Source organism: Salvelinus namaycush, chromosome 26 (genome assembly GCF_016432855.1).
Source record: "Salvelinus namaycush isolate Seneca chromosome 26, SaNama_1.0, whole genome shotgun sequence".
In the NCBI taxonomy this organism is placed as follows: domain Eukaryota; kingdom Metazoa; phylum Chordata; class Actinopteri; order Salmoniformes; family Salmonidae; genus Salvelinus; species Salvelinus namaycush.
This window is the reverse complement of record NC_052332.1, coordinates 7,174,490-7,195,908: the sequence shown is the minus strand read 5'-3', so window position 1 is coordinate 7,195,908 and position 21,419 is coordinate 7,174,490. Positions and strand designations below refer to the sequence as shown.

The window sequence follows — 21,419 nt, the reverse complement described above, 5'->3', positions numbered from 1 at the left end:
GTCTCTTTTTTCTCCTCCTCCCAGGGTTTAGACGGTCCTCCTGGTGACAAGGGAGACGACGGAGAGGCTGGTCAACCTGTGAGTCTCACCTAGCGCATTACTACACCTGTCTAACGACAAACAGGCATTAACAAACTCGAACGAGGTCTCATATCTGACGGGAGCTACAGTAAACATGCGGCGTGGTACAAGAGTTTTAGCACCGAGTCGCTCATTCCTCCAGCGACTCGTTTGCTCTCATCCCGTGACGTGAACCTTATCCTTTCTCACCTCCCAGGGTTCCCCTGGACCCACCGGAGAGTCTGGTCCTTCCGGCCCACCAGGAAAGAGAGGCCCCCATGGAACAGTTGGACCCGAGGGCAGGCAAGGAGAGAAGGGAGCCAAGGGAGAGTCTGGTCTGGAGGGCCCACAGGGAAAGACAGGCCCAGTTGGTCCTCAGGGAGCACCTGGCAAGCAAGGTTCGGAAGGTCTCAGAGGTATCCCTGGCCCAGTTGTGAGTACAGCATTATTTCATATTTTTACTTCTTTGTGTCATAGCCATTACAGTTACTAGGGGCAGTAACTGTGGATGTCCACAACACACACAGATTAGCATAGTGACTGATCTACACAAGCTATTGCTACAAAAGCACACGCTATAGGCATGAGGTCATAATACCAATATTGTATGTGAAGATCAGTGGGTTAAAGCATTGACTCTCTGAATGACTCTCTGAATGTTTGCAGGGGGAACAAGGTCTTCCGGGTTCTTCAGGCCCTGACGGACCCCCTGGACCTATGGTGAGGACAGCTAACCTCTCACCCTTGACCCTGGGTTGTTTGATGTCACAGGATTCACAGTACCTTGTCTTATTGGGTCAGGCATGTAATATTATCTGTCCTCCCTCTCTACCCCTCTGCCATTATATTTCCATCTCTCTCTCTACTCCTCTCTCCCTCGCAGGGTCCACCAGGATTACCCGGTTTGAAGGGAGACTCTGGTATTAAGGGTGAAAAGGTGAGCCCCCTGTTTCAACAGATTATTGACCACACGTTGTACACTGTACATATTACAGTGAAATAGTGGCATCAATACCTGTTGCATGCATGGCTGAATATCACATACGGTATTGATCTTCCACTTTTAATGAGGTTGATGTCTAATAGCCCATAGGGATACAGGTGAAATGTGTCGATAGAGATACTGTGTAATGCATACCGTACACATTCAAGTTAATGATGACTGACTGCTCTGCATTCAAACCTATCGATTGTTTATCTGGTATCAGCTACCGAGCAGTGAGTCATCACACTAATGATATAAGGTTGGCAGAGAGACAGACGTGAGTAATTCGGTGTTTGATTGATTATTGAAGTACGTTCATTGATCTGTATGTTTCTGATACTCTCCTCAGGGCCACCCTGGTCTTATCGGTTTGATCGGGCCCCCAGGTGAGCAGGGAGAAAAGGGTGACAGAGGTCTGCCAGGCCCCCAGGGAACATCAGGACCCAAAGGAGACAATGTGAGAACCCCCCCCACTCAAATAACATATAATGTTATAACAAGAAGGATACTCACATACAAAACGTTATAGCAAGGCTCCAACTCAGCCTGACATTAGTTATCCTAATAGTTACATGTTTTAGTTTGGTCGGGCATATCGTAGATCATATCAAGTCGTTAAACAGCACAGTAAAATGTTTGATCACAAAATAATGACAATAAGGATACTTTTTTTTTCACCCTCCTTCCTCTCTTTCCTCCCTCCCTCTCTCCCTCCAGGGTATTGCTGGCCCCTCAGGTCCTCTTGGTCCCCTGGGACCCCCAGGATTACCTGGTCCTCCTGGACCTAAAGGAGCTAAGGGATCATCGGTAAGTGTCCCCCCCATGTCCCTCTCTAAACCATGTCACACTGTCCCCTCTAACCCATGTCCTACTATACATAGGGGCTGTGTGTATGACGCTGTGTTGTGTTCTGTCTTCCTCAGGGTCAAACTGGTCCCAAGGGAGAGACCGGTGTTCCTGGACAACCAGGGCCTCCTGTAAGTTATCGCCACGATTGTGTGACGTCATTGTTGTTGTTTTACAGTTCCATATGTTGCATGTGTTACTTTACGGAAACTATACGCACAATTATTAATTGAGTAAACTGAACTTTGCTATATGACGGTTTAGAATAGAATACAATAGTATACTCCCACTTAAAACCACTCTCCTCTTCCACTCTTCTCACCTCCTTCCCTCCTCCTGTCCCCCCTCTCTCTCTCCTTCTCCACCTCCACAGGGTCCTCCCGGTGATGTCATCCACCCGCTGCCCATGCAGTCGAATCCCAAGAGGAGCCGCAGGAACATCGACGCCAGCCAGATGATGGACGAGGCCCACGCCGATGCCAACTACAAGGACTACGACGACGGCATGGAGGAGATCTTCGGATCCCTCAACTCCCTCAAGCTGGAGATCGAGCAGATGAAGCACCCGCTGGGAACGCAGGGAAACCCCGCCCGCACCTGCAAGGACCTGCAACTCTGCCACCCTGACTTCCCCGATGGTGGGCACGGAAAATCTCAAATTCCAAATCTGACGTGCTCAGATTGTGTTCTGTTGATACATTATATTTTAATAAGTCTTTGGGTGATATAGCCCAGGGGTAATCTGACTTTGTATGAAAAAGGCCCCCAGAGCACGTTGTCGAGCATCTATCTTAGACAAGTGAATAGGATGTCAATGCCAAGGGTCAAGTGTCTTTATAGTGGACTTAAGTGGGATAGAGAAGTAGGATTAGCCATCAAGAATTTATTTGATGATATTTCCTGTCATTGCAGTGTAAGTGGGCTAAAGAGTATGCCCTCTCTTGAAGGCTAAATCATGCTAATTTAAACGTTGAATGACCTCTGATGAAAACGTTTCTAATTGTCAAGGTTCCGTCCTTACCCCTCTCCTTCCCTCTTCCCCTTTTTCTCCCTCCCCCCTCCCACCCCCTATTTTTTATTTCAGGTGAATATTGGATCGACCCCAACCAGGGTTGCTCGAGGGACTCGTTCAAGGTCCACTGCAATTTCACAGCAGGAGGAGAGAGCTGCATCTACCCTGACAAGAAGTCTGAAGGGGTAAGTCATGGTGCTTTTACATACAGAACTGGTAAAATGGTCACATTTTGAGAGCCAGTGATATAAATTCAATGGGAGAACATGCTTAAAATGAATGCTTACACATTTTAAAGGTTTTGGTTGATATAATGAGGGAAATACACATTCTTAAAAGCAGGCATGATGGCCTCCTGAGTGGCGCAGTGGTCTAGCTGTGTCACTAGAGATCCTGGTTCAAGTCCAGGCTCTGTCGCAGCCGGCCGCGACCGGGAGACCCATGGGGCAGCGCACAATTGGCCCAGTGTCGTCCGGGTTAGGGGAGGGTTTGGCCGGCAGGGATGTTCTTGTCCTATCGCGCACTAGCGACTCCTGTGGCGGGCCGGGCGCAATGCACGCTGACACGGTCGCCAGGTGTACGGTGTTTCCTCCGACACATTGGTGCGGCTGGCTTCCGGGTTAAGCGGGCATTGTGTCAAGAAGCAGTGCGCCTTGGCTGGGTTGTGTTTCGGAGGACGCACGGCTCTCGACCTTCGCCTCTCCCGAGTCCGTACAGGAGTTGCAGCGATGAGACAAGACTGTAACTACCAATTGGATACCACGAAATTGGGGAGAAAAAAGGGGTAAAAAAATACAAATTAAAGCTGGCATGATGATATTTCTGGTTGATTGAAATAGTGTGTTTAATTTGTGTTGTATCTACAATGTTCTGTCAACTGTTCCCTATTTGATTGACAGGTCAAATAACAAACGGTATGCTGTGGATAAGTGAATGTAATTGTTCTTCTTCCCAGGCCCCAGGCAAACTACTGTGCATATAAATCATATATACCTCTCTTTTGACATTACTGCATAATCACATAACACCTCCTCCTGTGCCTACACACATCATGTTTCATTATTACCTTCCTGGTATGGGTGTAATATCAGGAGGATCCTCCAAGCCCCTAGGGGGCAGTCACTCCCATGTAAGCTGCTTGGTGTTGCACACTGCTGACGTCATGAGTTCAATGAATATATTTGGGGCAGTCACTCACTGTCAACGGAGAGTCAACTATTCACACACAGGCGTATAAACACATCCGTTTTGCCGTGCCATCCTCTAGTTAAGTGTCAGTAGCTTAGTGTTGTGCCTGGCCCAAACGCTTGTAATAGGTTATGGCAGGTTACAGGCACCCAGAGAGGATTCTGCTGCTGGATGATTATGCATGGAGAACAGGAGATGAGAGGAGAGGAGAAGTAAAACACAGGAAAGTTTGTCAGGGAGATCTGTAATGGCTTTCTGCTACAGGACATGTTAACGATTCGCTGGCACGCTGCGGCACAGGAGTTTGCATAAGTTCAGAATAATGAACCTGTCTTTTTATAGGCAGGGAGAGCGATGGGCCAGTGGGATGGTCTCGTTGGTGTAGAGTGGAGAGAGAGAGAGAGAGGACATATGAACAGAGGCCCTGACATTGACATACACACATGTGGGCACCTGCGCACGCACACACACACACCCTCTCTCTCTCCTTCCCTGCTAGCCTGAGACACTGTATCCCTAGATAGATAGATAGATAGATAGATAGATAGATAGATAGATAGATAGATAGATAGATAGATAGATAGATAGATAGATAGATAGATAGATAGATAGATAGATAGATAGATAGATAGATAGATAGATAGATAGATAGATAAAGGATAGCAGAGGGGGGAAAAGAGTCAAGCTCAAATCAAACTTAAGTTTTTTTGTTGCGTGAACAAGCGTGGACACACTGGAATTTGAATGCACTGTAGTGAATAAGAGAAAATGCACTTCAAATTTGAAAGCAAGTCTATTTTCCTTGCGTCTACGCAAAGCAATGCTGGTAAAGTGAGTGGATAAATAGCCAGAAAATAAACTTTGTGAATTGTTATGTCTGGAATTGTGACACACACACACACATATATAAACTCAGCAAAAAAAGAAACGCCCCTTTTTCAGGACCCTGTCATTCAAAGATAATTCGTAAAAATCCAAATAACTTCACAGATCTTCATTGTTAAGGGTTTAAACACTTGCTTGTTCATTGAACCATAAACAATTAATGAACATGCACCTGTGGAATGGTGACACTAACAGCTTACAGACAGTAGGCAATTAAGGTCACAGTTATGAAAACTTAGGACACTAAAGAGGCCTTTCTACTGACTCTGAACAACACCAAAAGAAAGATGCCCAGGATCCCTGCTCATCTGCGTGAACGTGCCTTAGGCATGCTGCAAGGAGGCATGAGGACTGCAGATGTGGACAGGGCATAAATTGCAATGTCCGTACTGTGAGATGCCTAAGACAGCACTACAGGGGGACATGATGGACAGCTGATCGTCCTCGCAGTGGTAGACCACGTGTAACAACACCTGCACAGGATCGATACATCCGAACATCACACCTGCGGGACAGGTAAAGGATGACAACAACAACTGCCCGAGTTACACCAGGAAGCACAATCCCTCCATTAGTGCTCAGACTGTCCACAATAGTCTTGAGAGAGGCTGGACTGAGGGCTTGTAGGCCTGTTGTAAGGCAGGTCCTCACCAGACATCACCGGCAACAACGTCGCCTATGGGCACAAACCCACCGTCGCTGGACCAGACAGGACTGGCAAAATGTGCTATTCACTGACGAGTCGCGGTTTTGTCTCACCAGGGGTGATGGTCGGATCCGCGTTTATCGTCGAAAGAATGAGCGTTACACCCAGGCCTGTACTCTGGAGCGGGATTGATTTGGAGGTGGAGGGTCCTTCATGGTCTGGGTCGTGTGTCACAGCATCATCGGACTGAGCTTGTTGTCATTGCAGGCAATCTCAACGCTGTGCGTTACAGGGAAGACATCCTCCTCCCTCATGTGGTACCCTTCCTGCAGGCTCATCCTGACATGACCCTCCAGCATGACAATGCCACCAGCCATACTGCTCTTTCTGTGCGTGATTTCCTGCAAGACAGGAATGTCAGTGTTCTGCCATGGCCAGTGAAGAGCCCGGATCTCAATCCCATTGAGCACGTCTGGGACCTGTTGGATTGGAGGGTGAGGGCTAGGGCCATTCCCCCCAGAAATGTCTCGGAACTTGCAGGTGCCTTGGTGGAAGAGTGGGGTAACATCTCACAGCAAGAACTGGCAAATCTGGTGCAGTCCACGAGGAGGAGATGCACTGCAGTACTTAATGCAACTGGTGGCCACACCAGATACTGACTGTTACTTTTGATTTTGACCCCCCCTTTGTTCAGGGATACATTATTCCATTTCTGTTAGTCACATGTCTGTGGAACTTGTTCAGTTTATGTCTCAGTTGTTGAATCTGGTGATGTTCATACAAATATATAAGTTTGCTGAAAATAAACGCAGTTGACAGTGAGAGGGCGTTTTTTTGTTGTTGCTGAGTTTATATATACACTGCTCAAAAAAATAAAGGGAACACTAAAATAACACATCCTAGATCTGAATGAATGAAAAATTCTTATTAAATACTTTTTTCTTTACATAGTTGAATGTGCTGACAACAAAATCACACAAAAATTATCAATGGAAATCAAATTTATCATCCCATGGAGGTCTGGATTTGGAGTCACACTCAAAATTAAAGTGGAAAACCATACTACAGGCTGATCCAACTTTGATGTAATGTCCTTAAAACAAGTCAAAATGAGGCTCAGTAGTGTGTATGGCCTCCACGTGCCTCCACCTCCCTACAACGCCTGGGCATGCTCCTGATGAGGTGGCGGATGGTCTCCTGAGGGATCTCCTCCCAGACCTGGACTAAAGCATCCGCCAACTCCTGGACAGTCTGTGGTGCAACGTGGCGTTGGTGGATGGAGCGAGACATGATGTCCCAGATGTGCTCAATTAGATTCAGGTCTGGGGAACGGGCGTGCCAGTCCATAGCATCAATGCCTTCCTCTTGCAGGAACTGCTGACACACTCCAGCCACATGAGGTCTAGCATTGTCTTGCATTAGGAGGAACCCAGGGCCAAACGCACCAGCATATGGTCTCACAAGGGGTCTGAGGATCTCATCTCGGTACCTAATGGCAGTTAGGCTACCTCTGGCGAGCACATGGAGGGCTGTGCGGCCCCCCAAAGAAATGCCACCCCACACCATGACTGACCCACCGCCAAACCGGTCATGCTGGAGGATGTTGCAGGCAGCAGAACGTTCTCCACGGCGTCTCCAGACTCTGTCACGTCTGTCACATGTGCTCATGTGCTCAGTGTGAACCTGCTTTCATCTGTGAAGAGCACAGGGCGCCAGTGGCGAATTTGCCAATCTTGGTATTCTCTGGAAAATGCCAAACGTCCTGCACGGTGTTGGGCTGTAAGCACAACCCCCACCTGTGGACGTCGGGCCCTCATACCACCCTCATGGAGTCTGTTTCTGACCGTTTGAGCAGACACATGCACATTTGTGGCCTGCTGGAGGTCATTTTGCAGGGCTCTGGCAGTGCTCCTCCTGCTCCTCCTTGCACAAAGGCGGAGGTAGCGGTCCTGCTGCTGGGTTGTTGCCCTCCTACGGCCTCTTCCACGTCTCCTGATGTACTGGCCTGTCTCCTGGTAGCGCCTCCATGCTCCGGACACTACGCTGACAGACACAGCAAACCTTCTTGCCACAGCTCGCATTGATGTGACATCCTGGATGAGCTGCACTACCTGAGCCACTTGTGTGGGTTGTAGACTCCGTCTCATGCTACCACTAGAGTGAAAGCACCGCCAGCATTCAAAAGTGACCAAAACATCAGCCAGGAAGCATAGGAACTGAGAAGTGGTCTGTGGTCACCACCTGCAGAACCACTCCTTTATTGGGGGTGTCTTGCTAATTGCCTCTAATTTCCACCTGTTTTCTATTCCATTTTCACAACAGCATGTGAAATGTATTGTCAATCAGTGTTGCTTCCTAAGTGGACAGTTTGATTTCACAGAAGTGTGATTGACTTGGAGTTACATTGTGTTGTTTAAGTGTTCCCTTTATTTTTTTGAGCAGTGTGTATATATATATATATATATATATATATATATATATATAGTTAAAAAGTGCCTATTTAGTGTTGATAAGTTTAACTACCAGTGCCAATAATAGGCCTACGTATTTGAAAACAATAACATCCCTACCTTCGTTGATTTAGAGCACAGGCATATAGCCTAGGCAGGCTACGGCTGGGAAACTCCAGGAACTCCGTTCAAGAAAGAATGCTGTTATGTAGAAAGAATGAGACTAGCTAAATTCTTTATATACTGCTAGGTTGTATTAGCCACAACTCCCCTCACATCCGTGAGCCAACAAGAGGCAGGTACGGTGGCTCCCGTAGGACATATAAGGTGAGTCAAAAGGAACAGAACAATAATTCACAAGGTCTACATAGCGAAGATAACAAACACAACGGTTTATTATGGAATATCATGACAATTAAGTTGGCATACGCTACGCAGTGTATGTAAATTCAAGCTCTACTCTCGCACGCAAATTGTGACGCCGTTGACGGTTTCCGTTTTAGAAGTAGAGGTTATCAGTTCTCTCCCCCCAGTGCCCCCCCCTGCGCCTTTCAAAACAGCGTGGTGTGTTTAATGTATGCTGTCCAGCAGCGTTAATTGATCTCCAGCTGAACATTCATGAACACATTAAGGCATTGACGACAAGCCTTGTATAAACCCTGCATCAGACTCATCTAGCTCATTAGTGAGCTAACCATGATATTCAAATGATTGTTGTTGAAGTCCATCACACTGGAGTACTACTGGCCATTTTGTCTGATACAGATCTTAATGGGGGGAAAAAACTAAGATAATTATTGGTGGTGATAAAGAAGAAAAAGCTGAACAGAAATAAAAAATTAATAAAAAATTCTAGACGTTTTACAGCTTTTAAATTGAAAAGTGACTTATTGTTGGCTCTACAGCGAAAGCTTAACTGGCTTTAAATGAAAACCATAAAAACAAGCCACCTACTTGTCTTATCATAAACAGCAGAAGCTTAAACCATAAAGTATAGTCACTTCTGTGTGGTTGTAGAGCAAAACACTTAGCAGAAGGGAAAATGGGGCATTTGCAAGGCGGTCCCTTGGAGGCTAACGGCTGCATCCAAAATGGCACTCTATTGCCTTGATAGTGCACTACCCTGGTAATGCCCTATAAAGGGAATAGGGTGTAATTTGAGATGCAGCCAATGTCTCCTAACTAATCACTGTGTACTCATTAATATATTATCAGTAATTAGCTGCCAGACAATGTTTATACAAAACGCCATAATGGCTTACTAAGCCTAAGGTCTTTTACTCTGTCCCGGGCTGTTCGGTGTCACCCGATACCTCTGCAGGTCTGGCAGACGCTACAGAGAGCCAAGGAAACGAGGGAGGGGTGGAGGGGACGAATGAAGGATGGAAGCATTTCTTTTTTTCAGGAGGCTGTGTTCTTACTGTTTTTCTTTCTTTAACCTTCGTTTTTTCTCCTCCTCCTCCTCCTCTTCCCCCCTGTTTCGCTCCCTCCGTACCCCAGACTAGGCTCACCTCCTGGGTAAAGGAGATCCCTGGCTCCTGGTTCAGTGAATTCAAACGTGGTAAACTGGTAAGCCCCCCTGATGTTCCCCTTCCCCCCGTCCCCTTCCCTTTTTCCTGAACAGCTCATCTCATATTTTACAGAGCAAAATGGCAAAATGGCCCAAAGACGCCCCAGGCTCTTGGTATAGTCGCTACAAGCGAGGTTCCATGGTAAGTGGCACGCCCGCAGGTCTCTGGAGGCCCAGCAAGAGTGACTCCTTGCTGGGTCTCTGAGAGCCTAAGGGCCCTGCATGGTTCTAGGTTCTGGTTCTGGTACTGGTCAGTACTGGTTCTGCATGGATCCTGTACTGCTTGGTACTCGTCTCTGACTGGCACTCTGGCTTGTGGTTGTGGCGACACTGCTCTGCATGGTTCAGCATGATCAAGCTCAGCTCACCTTCAGTAAGACATACAGCTATAGGTGACGGCTCCTCCCAGAATAGAGGGAGACAGAGTTGGTGGAGCAGGCACAGACATAGACAGTCTTTACCATGGCAACTGGTAGAAACGTCAATAGAAATTCAAAATAGAAAAAGGTAAGTGTCGTACAAAAAGTCATTGAATGTTGCCATGGAAAGGTATGACTGTAAATGCATCCACTCAACCTGACTACCTCTGAAGTTGGAGAGCGTCACCTAGAAGTGACTGGGTGCCTTGACAATCTCCCAGTTAGACACACATTTTACGTTTAAACACAGTAACAACAACTACTCGTATTGACCTCTGCCTTTTCCAGTTGACTCAGATGCATACTGAATAAATACATACCTATTGTTCCTGCTACACTCATTTCACACACTCGCTTCCTCATTCACTTCCTCATTCACTCTCACATCAGGGTTACGGTAGGTAACAGCACAGATACAATGTGAACAGGTGAACAAAGGTCAGGCACTCAGTCACTCTCCCAGGGGCTTTTGGGTACTCAGCCACTTTTGACTTGCGGCTGTGGTGAAGAGGTAATGTTTCCATGGCGATGTAGGGCAGGTTCCACACGCTGATTCTGCGGGGAAGGGGGGGGGCAGACAGGAGCAGGGGAGGACCTACCGAGATCCTCTCTGAGTACTTGGACACTCACAGGGGTGAATGGTACTACTCCCTTTAGGAGCCACTGATGAACAGACACTCATACTAGACATAATGGACATAGTTATCATCCTTCAATATTTCCAAACTCCCTATAAGGCCACCTTGTGAGTACTTGAAAATATATATAAACGCAACATGCATCAATTTCAACGATTTTACTGAGTTACAGTTCATATAAGGAAATTAGTAATTTGAAATAAATAAATGAGGCCCTAATCTATGGATTTCACATGACTGGGCAGGGGCAGAGCCATGGGTGGGCCTACGCCCTCCACCCACTGGAGAGCCAGGCCCAGCCAATCAGAATGAGTTTTTCCCCACAAAAGGGCTGTCCAGGTGGCTGGTCTCATATGATCCTGCAGGTAAAGAAGCCAGCACAAGTTGCACCTGTGTCATTTGACCTTTATTTAACTAGGCGAGTCAGTTAAGAACAAATTCTTATTTACAAAGATAGCCTACACCAGCCAAACCTGGACGACGCTGGGCCAATTGTGCGCCGCCCTATGAGACTCCCAATCACAGCCGGTTGTGATACAGCCTGGAATTGAACCAGGGTCTGTAGTGAAGCCTCTAGCACTGAGATGCAGTGCCTTAAACCGCTGCACTACTCGGGAGCCCACCCAGTGATCATGCTGTTTATTCAGCTTCTTGATATGCCACCCCTGTCAAGTGGATGGATTATCTTGCCAAAAGAGAAATGATCCCTAAAAGGGATGTAAACAAATTTGTACACAAAATGTGAGAGAAATAAGTGTTTTGTTCATATGGAACATTTCTGGGATCGTTTATTTCAGCTCATGAAACATGGGACCAACACTACATGTTGCGTTTATATTTTTGTTCAGTGTACAACATGTACATAGGATTTGATTATTTCCTTCTCATAGTAAATTGTAATGTCCATTGTTGTCCAGTTTGTATTTGTGTGTGTGTGCGTGTGAGAATATCTATACACACACACACACAAAACACCCACATCAGTGGCTCCCTGCTCCTACTGCATGGCATGGGCGTTGCATGCGCTAGGCTCTTGGTCTCAGTCAGTCCTGTTTGTCTGAAAGAAGAAGAGAACCCTGTGGAACTGATGGTGGAACACTCCTGGTTGGTATGGAAACGGATCTCCACCGTAATAGTTCAATGGCATCACACCAAAGACTGATGTTACCACATGTGTTACCTGACAGATCATCAGTCGTTATCCGTAACCATTAGAGCCAAACTACATTTGTTTAGTATTCACATAAACAAGGCGAATTAGGCAAATTCTACATTTCACAAACCGATTTAACTAAAGCATTATTAATTTCATTAAGACAATTATGTTTGTGCATAATGTTTTCTATTTCCTAATGAGCTTGTTTAAAAAACAGAATGTCCATTTTCTTAATTAAAGCTCAAATGTTTAATCGCGGATACAGTAGCTTCTCGATTGAGAGTTATCGTCACTTGTTCATTGCTTGTAGACTGCTATTCCTACAGAACCATTGTAATCTTTCAACAGAGAATAAGTCAGTCAGTATCTAATGCCCCGGAGCCTGTGGATTAGAGCTCATGTTGTAACCCCTGTCTGCCTTACTGTTTCTCAGACACGAGCTTACTCCTAGAGCCCCAGACAGTCAGACAGAGCCCATAATACAGCAACCCTCTCCATCACTCCCAAAAGTGGGTGATGATGGCCTATATAGTTCACTCTAAAGGAGGTAACTGGGATACAAACCTATGATATATCCCCCCACCTGGTTTTGTCGTCTGAGGAATCGAGACGATGTCCTACTCCTGTAGCGCCACCGTGAATTATGGGTAATGAAGCGTAACATGCTTTCTGGAGACGCGCCGGACGTTGTTGATCTCCTTAACCGTAACACCCCCCCCCCCCCCCTCTCCCCCGAGCAGCAGTGAAAGATGGGACGAAAGCGCGTCGCGGCCCACTGCACCGACCTAATTGACATCCACAATTCTGTTAGGCCAGCCGTAGCACCGGAGAGGGAGAGGCAAGGCATGTTGACCTGTTTGAGTGACGTTGTGTCACTCAAACAGGCGCCGTGACGCTGTGTCGCCAGCACAGCGCTCCCGCAGACACCTGCAGTTGTTAACGGCTGCTGTCTGCAAACGGTGACGCCGACACTCATTTTACATACAGAGTCATTTGGCAAACGCTCTTATCCAGAGCTACGTACAGTTAGCGCATTCATCTTAAGATGGCTCGGTGAGACAACCACATATCACAGTCGTAGGAAGTACAATGTCAGTGCCAGTAGGGAAAGACAAGTGCAAGGGTGATGTATTCATTTATTTTTAAGGCACTCTTGCAGTAGCTGTCGAAAATGAGATTTCACTGATACAGAAGAAACCCCAACGAGACACCTCACAGTACATGAGAACAGTGTGATGTGTAGATTCCAGTGTTCTTGTTAGAGAATATACAGTAAAGTAACATTGTGTCTGAAATGGCACCCTATTCCATAAATAGTGCACTACTTTGGATCAGAGCACTGCTCAAAAGTAGTGCACTATTTAGGGAATAGGGTGCCATTTCAGATGCACCCAAGCACCAATAGTATGTATGTATAGTGTCTGTATTAGTCCCCAGTGTCTGTTCCGGCCTAGACCCTTTATCCCCTCTCCCTCCATCTGTAGCTCTCGTACGTGGACGCTGAGGGCAACCCCATCGGCGTGGTCCAGATGACCTTCCTGCGTCTGCTGAGCGCGGCCGCCCGCCAGAACCTAACCTACAACTGCTACCAGTCGGTGGCCTGGCACGACCAGGACGGGGACTCGTACGACAAGGCCATCCGCTTCTTGGGGTCCAATGATGAGGAGATGTCCTACGACAATAACCCCTACATCAGAGCCGTGGTGGACGGCTGTGCGGTGAGTGGCTGGAAGTGTGTGTGTGTCTTGTGGGTGTGTGTAAGGGTATGTGTGGGTGAGATGTTCTTAGCACCGAAGCATTTTCTCACAATGTCCCTCTCCCTCTCTCTGTTTTCCAGTTGAAAAAGGGCTATGAAAAGACAGTACTTGAGATCAACACACCAAAGGTGGAACAGGTGCCTTTTGTTGACATAATGTTCAATGATTTCGGCGGAGCCACGCAGAAGTTTGGATTCGAAGTGGGTCCTGTCTGTTTCATTGGCTAAGACTGTTTACTGAACAAAATGAGAAAATAAAACACCATATTTGTTTTGTCAAAAACAAAACACATGAAATGAATAGGACAATTTTGATTTGTGTAAAACATTCTGTGTTCACTAGCAACAAGTATAAATAAAATACAAAAATTCAAGATGAGAATACTAGAATACATTTCTGTAGGATTTCGTAAGAAATAATAATAATAAAAAAGAGCAACCTTGCAACCTCAGTGTGCCTTCTCTATCACATGCAAGTTTTGAAACTGGATAAGTTAGATACTACCGACCCCTATCTTCACCCCTGACCTGTATCTCCGACCCGAAACCGCCACCCACTCCCAGTGCACTTGATGTAGATCCAGTCTGCCTGTCCAACGCACCCGAGGCAAACCTTTACCTGGAATTCCACTGGTTTCAGAAGATTGCCATGGACTCCATCCGATTCGGCAGTTTGCTTCATTGTTTTGTTTTGATCAGTTAAAAAAAATTCATAATAATAATCTCCCTCTTATCTCCCGCTCTGAATATTTTATTCATTCGCTCATTCATTCATTAATTTCGAAAGCTTTGTTTTGTGCATAATTGTCTCGCCATTCTTCTGAATGGAGCTTATATATATAAATATATATAAATATTTGTTGTATGTTTGTAAGTACTTTCTGTATATTTTTCCAGGTAATGTTGATTGATTCTGGCTTCAAAACGTGCATGTGACCTTTTAGGAGATGATGGTTATTGGAATACATTAAATTTGCAGATACTGAAGTGAGGAATTGAATGTGTAAATTGGAGAATAGATGAGGAATGCTTGTCTTGTTGCTGGTTGTGAAGCACACCTAATTGTAATTTAAGAACCGAATGAAAATAAAAGTTGGAGAAAAAAAAACTCTGCATTACTATATGAGAGTTGATTTGCAGAAAACAAAATGTGTCAAGAAAAAAAATACACAAAAATATTCCTCCTCTTTTTGTGTCCTCCTGAACGAAGTGCCTATTTTGGTGGCATTTGGAGATTTTATTAACTTAATAAACCGTCTTTTTACGTCATTTTTTCCCCCAATACTTCACTATCTCTGATCTATCAACCTATATATGCAACGTGAGATGTCACATTTCAATGAAGCACAAGAAATCAAGAATTAGGTGCTATTTTCTCTCCTTTGTGGTGCTATGATATTTTCTAGTTTGTTATTTTGAAAAGTACAGTAATCTGATGGTGGTGATGTTATCCTGTTACCATGACTACCCGTCCTGCCTCTGACCCTCTTAGCCATTACCTCTGGCCAAATAACATCTTCACTGCATTCTTATTTATGTCCAGGGGTGTTTTAATGCATGCCAGTTTGCTTCGTATTCATTCATAGATCAATGCAGTATTTTATTTTATGTACTTCTCTGCTTCCAAGGCCCACTTAGTAACTACTCTACCAGTGTCTGATCATACTGCAACTTACTTAGAATGTGTTAATTGAAATACGATTGTACTCGAATGCCAAATGTGGGTCTAATTTATCGAACTTTCTTAGATGTCTTTAAAAAAGAAAGTAGAAGCGATACTGCAATGTTTCCATATCATGGTTCCAAGACTTGGTGCATTTTGTGAATGGATCTCAGTGTTTGGTGTTATGTGTAATGGATCATCTTTTTCCACTTCGTCAAGCTTTTTCATGCTTTCCTTTTTCGGGGGTGGGGTGGAGGTGACTGGTTTGGAAGGGGTAACCGTCAAGTATTCCAAAGCACATGACCGCGGAACAGTTTGGAATTTTGGTACCTGAAATCCTCAACTCTCTTACCAAAGGTTTTGTTTATACATAGCTTTAAGTTTCTAGAGGGCCAAGAATCGACTACATAGTTTGAAATCCACTATTTTTGAAAATGTTCAAATGTTCAAATGATGATTAAAATCAGATGTATCATATAAAAATAAAACATCGAAAACAAATAAAAAATAAAATTAATAAAAGGAAAAATGTAGTTTATAGTTCATCAGATTAGCCAGTTTAAAGGAAGAAAAGCCAGATGAAAAGCTTGTTTTTGTATTGTTGTTTGGGACTTCTGATTTACCTGTTGGTTTACTTCCTTTGGCCCCTAGTTATCCCCTTTGTACAAACTATGCACTCTGCCTGCTTTTTACCACTGCAACATCACCACTTTTTACTGTCCTGCATAAGTAGCTTGTTTTTTGTTAAGTTTTACCGTTTTTACCTTCTAGATACGTGACTTGAAACATTTCTGTTAAAATAGCTGAATACACTCATTGATAATCGTTTTAAAATTTTCATTTCGATAAAGCATGCCAAATTTAAAATTTGTGCTCTCAATAAAAGGACAAAACAATTTTGTACATTTTCAGAACCAGCAGTCAATAAAGTTTTTTATTTTTGTTTTTTGTTTTACATTTGTCTGTTCATTCATTTGTTTTTATGGTCTTGTCAAACCTGTGTAAGAGAGGATAGAAGATGGTGTTTTTGTCAATAAATTCAAGTTTACTGTGGTCACCCACTCTTGTATGTCTTTTGAAGCATTAAAACCTATCTGTATGCATGAAATTGTAAGGTTTTCTTCTCTTGTTGTGATACTTTAGAAAGACATGATCTCCAACCCACTTTTTTTATAGAAAAATACGTACATTTGCAAAAATGTATTCTAAATTGAAAACAGTCATGTCCATAATTGTGAAGTGTAGAGAGAATGCTATTATTGTAATTCTCTACCCAAAGCCAATGTTCATTTGTAGGATATGTATTATATTATTGAAAGAAATACATGTAAATTGATACCATAGTGTTACTGGAAGGCCCCCTCTTTATCTCAGAAACAGAGATGTAGCGTTAATTGGTTTTTAGTCAATATTTGCCACTTGGGTTATGGTAGCCTACCCTGATCCAAAACATAAATGTAGAATCCACAGCTCTTTTCAGTCCGTAGCGCTGAAGGACATTTACATAAACCGCGATTGAAAATGAAAGGCAATGTTCTCGCGGTCGCGGAAACTGCATTCACGGTAAAAGCTGTGTATGTCGGCTCATCGGAAATGTCCTTAATATTTTTGCGCGGATCTTCCACAATACTTCGGCAATACTGATTGAATCCAGCCCTTAGAATAAGTTCTTGCAAAACAAACCATGTTTATAGTAAGTGAAGTTCCACCATTTCTAAAATCCTTCTTCTGGCAATCTGATTACTTCTGAAAATCTTTGCTGTCTTAATGTGTTCCACCATCTCCACCCCTCATTATCCACCCCTCATTACATTTGCATACATACACACATACAGTATGCAAAGGCTTCCAGGGACGTACTGTAGCTGGAGTGTACATGATGTGTTTCTGCATGCATGTTTGATGCAGTGTTTACAGGGTGGATGTATCTGCATGCATAATACTGTATCTACAGGAGACATACCGATACTGGATAAGCAAATAGAGTTTCAAACAGAACGACATGCAGAGTTACTTACTCCCTCACTCTCATCATCTCTTCATAGGCCTGGTGCTTAACTCTGAATTCGCTTTGGCTTTCCATTTAGTTTGTTGGTCTTTCAGCTTTCTTACAGGTTCGTAAAAAACGTTGTTATTAAAAAAACGGTGTATTCCTTTTAATCCTTAAGACTCTAAACCTAAGTAACATAATACAAAAATCCCCAGCAGAATTTGTCAGTTTACTTCTGTTTGTAACGTCAACCTTTGTCTGTAGCGTCCAAACCGTTTGGGCTACAAAGTAAAGGGGTGACTCTCACGACCACAATGGTTTTGCTCTACAACCCCCACAAGTGTCACGGGACTCATCTGAATGTACCCATACAAATGAATGGAAGTGTGGTGGTTTCGTGCCAACAAAAATCATTTCCTAGATATAGAACAGACACTTCAAAACCTTATTCCTTATGATTTATTTATTTTTTCTGTATTTGTTTTAACCATTTATGAATGTGTTATTCAATGTGTTTCTATGGGCGATAATAGTAAAGGTCAAATTCAATATTTTTCATCTTTTTTTATACCTAAAGGGGCCTTAGCGTTCACTCTCTACCCCTCTCAAGACCTCTTGAACGTCATGGCAAAATGTAGATTTCCGCCTAAATAGACATACTCAAAAGTAATTATTTTTCATGAGATGGTCATAAACAATAACTGGTAATGCTGCATAGTTCTAGAACGGTTTGGAACTCACTTTTCTGGTAAACATAATTATACATTGTGTGAGATACTCACTTCTGAAAATATATATACCGGTATGATTGTTTTCCTATTCGACAAAAGTAGGGGAATCGACAATCAAATTATAAACGATGTACTATATGACTTCACCTCTCTTACAACTGTAAAATAAATAGGATCATGTTTAGTGACAGTACAAATTTGGCCCTATTTCATATAACTGACAACAGAGCATTTTCTGCCAAGCCTCCTCTGAGCGACGCAGAGACACCATTCGAATGTCTGCAGATACCTTACAACTTCAGCTTTAGCCACAACGTGATTTTGTCCCTCTGTGACCAAGAAAAAGTGGTCGTGTTTCAATTCTATTAGCATTATTTCGTATTTTTTTGTATTATTTTCATGTTTTTTTTATGTTAAGAGCTCTGAATCCAGTTGAGAATATCACAGTGACATGAAACCATGATTGTTGAAATTGCTAGACTGTCCCCTTTAAGATGCCGTCTCCCAGGCTTTGTCTGTACAGGACAGAAAATGTGATACGTCACTCCCTATGCAAATGTGGGGTGTGAAACCTGACACTTCCGCTCCGCTGACAAAGTGGTAGCGGAAAGAGGACAGATGGGGTTTTCTGGCAATATAAGGCACTAGACCAGGGGTGTCAAACTCATTCCACGGAGGGCCTAGTGTCTGCAGGTTTTTGGTTTTTCCTTTCAATAAAGCCCTAGACAACCAGGTGTGGGGAGTTCCTAACTAATTAGTGATGTTAATTCATCAATCAAGTACAAGGGAGGAGCGAAAACCCGCAGACACTCGGCCCCCCGTGGAATGAGTTTGACACCTGTGCACTAGACCCTGCGATATTCACAGAGCGCCTTGTTAACAAAATGTCAGTCGGGAACAGGTCCAGAACCGCTCAAATTCCCCTAAATTGGGGACTTAGCGTCTAAGAGGTTGCATCCTCTCCTCCACGGCGTTAGTCTCCTCCGATTTACAGTGGTGTCCCATTTTTTTGTGAGACAGCTGATATTGATAGAAGATTACAATGCTTTGGGGTTGGAGGGTTGAGGAGGCCCAGAGTGGGTCAAGTGCCAGTCTGCCCGCCGGTAGGAAATTAAGACGGAGAGGAAGGAAACATATATCAAAACATTGGGGTAAATGCCCTGAACCGATGGATCTTTGGGCAACAGAGACAGAGGCAGTCCACTCATTCATATATTCCCCAACTCTGGCCACGTACTAATGACCTACTTGCATAGGAATCAGACAGAAGAGAGAGGGAGTGAGAGAGAGATAGAGAAGGACGGGGTGAGAGAGTAGGATGGAGAGGGGGAAGCAGGCAGTTCTCATGTTTGGATATCTATATAAGCCTCTTCTACCCTGCCTGTAGCTAATGGAGATATTGGGGGCCTGTATTGTAGTTGGAGATGTCAGATCCTGTAGCTATCTGATTTGATTACGGCGAGACCACCCATGGTATTGGTGTGAATGGTGGGATGAGTGTGCATTTTGAGGTGATGTAAGAAATGAGAATGCTCAATTCTTATCTCCATGTCTTATCAATATTTACTATGTTTAATATGGCAATTGCACTGTTCAACTTGATCAGTGGCACATCCCCAATGGCATTCTATGGCAAATGAATTGATTCATTATGTACACCATAGCCTACTGATAAATATATGTATAAATAGTAACTATTTCTATGCTGGTATATATTGTATGTTGTACCTCTTATTTAGATGAGGCTCCCCAGTGTCTTCTTTGTCTTGTGTTCAGAGCAGTACCATCTCCCAAACGGAAGAAGACAAGATGGGAGAGGAGGGAGGAAAGGAGAGGAGGGAGATAAGGGAGTGTGTTTGATGTGTAAATGCACGACACACAGTCGGCTTGTGATGTTTTCCCTACAGAAATGCAGGTGAATTACACATGAGTTTGGGTCAAAATTAGAACCTTATTCAAATGGGGGGGTATAGTATCAGATCATCATTAGCATGAAACGAATGAATTAGCCTACTCTCTCCCTCTCTTTCCTCTCCTCGTTTGTTACTGTCATGGAGCAGTTCTCTTCCTGTGAACTGGAGACAGCACCACACTCCCACCGGAAGACGTGAGACGCTCAGAAGGTTCTGGTGTTCTAGACGATCCGAGAGGTGGTAGCAGCAGAGGGAGAGTTATTTAATTATATTCAAGATCAAAGGTTACTGTTGTCATGGCGCTGACACAGATGCTGAGATTGTCCTACAGCAACCATCTGTTACCCTGACACCGAGTGAGCGAGTGATACATTTCAATATTCCAAAAGCGCATATGGATAGTGTTGTGAACTCAGGAAGGCACGTCTGGAATGGAGTGGCAATTATGCATCACACCTGCCCAAAGACAAGGTGAAGCAGGAATCATCTGACAAAATGGGAAGCGATACAGTAGATGCCAACTCTTCCCTCTCAAACATCCATAGCTGTGGACTTTTATTTCATTATTGGTTCTAAGGGCTAGGGTTAGGGTTGAACTGGGATGTGGACATGGTTTGTTCAAGGGTGAGTTTGGGTCAGCAGGTTTAAGAGAGGATGTATGGCTCAGTCATTGGTAGTTAGAAAAGCGTTATAGTGATGCTTTGGACTTGTATTTTACCATTATTCCTTGGATCTTTCGGCCCGTAATTGTTTTCGTCTTCCCTAACTCTCCTTGAATCCATACATCTTTAAAGAAACCTTTAATCAATAAAGTCCAGACAAGGCCATTCTCTCAGTAATGTCGCTTAATTTGTCTTTAGAGTCTAGTATACTAGTTTCCTGATAAAACCCTGAAAGGACTCCATCTCCTCTCTTCTTTATGTCTCTTTCAGATCTCTTGTTTCCTTTCCTCTAATTGTTCTCTTATATCCCGCCTCTCTCCTCCCTCTCTCTCTCTTCTCTCACTACCTCTGCCTCCCTCTTTCTCTCTCTCCTTCCCTTCCCCCTTCCCGTATCTCATTCCATTAAGCCTCCCACCGCCTGTCATTTTGCCCATGTTAACTGCGGTGTCTAATGCCTTCTGCCTCTTGCCTCTCCTCCTGGTGCATGTTTAAGTGTTAAATGTGTCGAGCCTATAGACGTCAATCCACCGATCCCTCCATACGTCCACATACATCCATCAGCCGTGTGGTGCTAAAGTTGAAGTGCTGTTGTCCAGCAAAAACCATAGGCCAGCTATTATCAACCACTTAACCGCCCAGCCCAGCCCCTTGACAGCATTAAGAGAGCCTAGTTAACTTCTTATGGCTGCATCCCGCTAACGGGATCGATATGACAACAGCCAGTGAAAGTGCAGGGCGCCAAATTCAAACAACAGAAGTCTCATAATTAAAATTCCTCAAACATACATGTGTCTTATATCATTTTAAAGGTAATCTTGTTGTTAATCCCACCAAAGTGTCCGATTTCAA

The 21,419-nt window shown here is 44.2% G+C and overlaps 1 protein-coding gene across 2 annotated transcripts in view; it reads left to right on the top strand.

Annotated features, from left to right (window-relative positions):
• LOC120020931 (collagen alpha-1(V) chain-like) overlaps positions 1–16,377 on the top strand; it is a 138,616-nt gene extending 122,239 nt beyond the window's left edge. The window contains exons 50-61 of one of the 2 annotated variants that reach the window (XM_038964575.1): positions 25–78; positions 278–493; positions 727–780; positions 944–997; positions 1,395–1,502; positions 1,763–1,852; positions 1,969–2,022; positions 2,265–2,529; positions 2,976–3,088; positions 9,573–9,641; positions 13,340–13,573; positions 13,693–16,377. In XM_038964575.1, coding sequence (XP_038820503.1) covers positions 25–78; positions 278–493; positions 727–780; positions 944–997; positions 1,395–1,502; positions 1,763–1,852; positions 1,969–2,022; positions 2,265–2,529; positions 2,976–3,088; positions 9,573–9,641; positions 13,340–13,573; positions 13,693–13,839 — 1,458 coding nt within the window. In that variant the 3' untranslated portion in view covers positions 13,840–16,377. Of the gene's footprint in view, positions 1–24; positions 79–277; positions 494–726; positions 781–943; positions 998–1,394; positions 1,503–1,762; positions 1,853–1,968; positions 2,023–2,264; positions 2,530–2,975; positions 3,089–9,572; positions 9,642–9,715; positions 9,785–13,339; positions 13,574–13,692 lie in introns of both variants that reach the window. The other variant, XM_038964574.1, reaches the window with a different exon arrangement.
• The last annotated feature ends 5,042 nt before the right edge of the window (positions 16,378–21,419 follow it).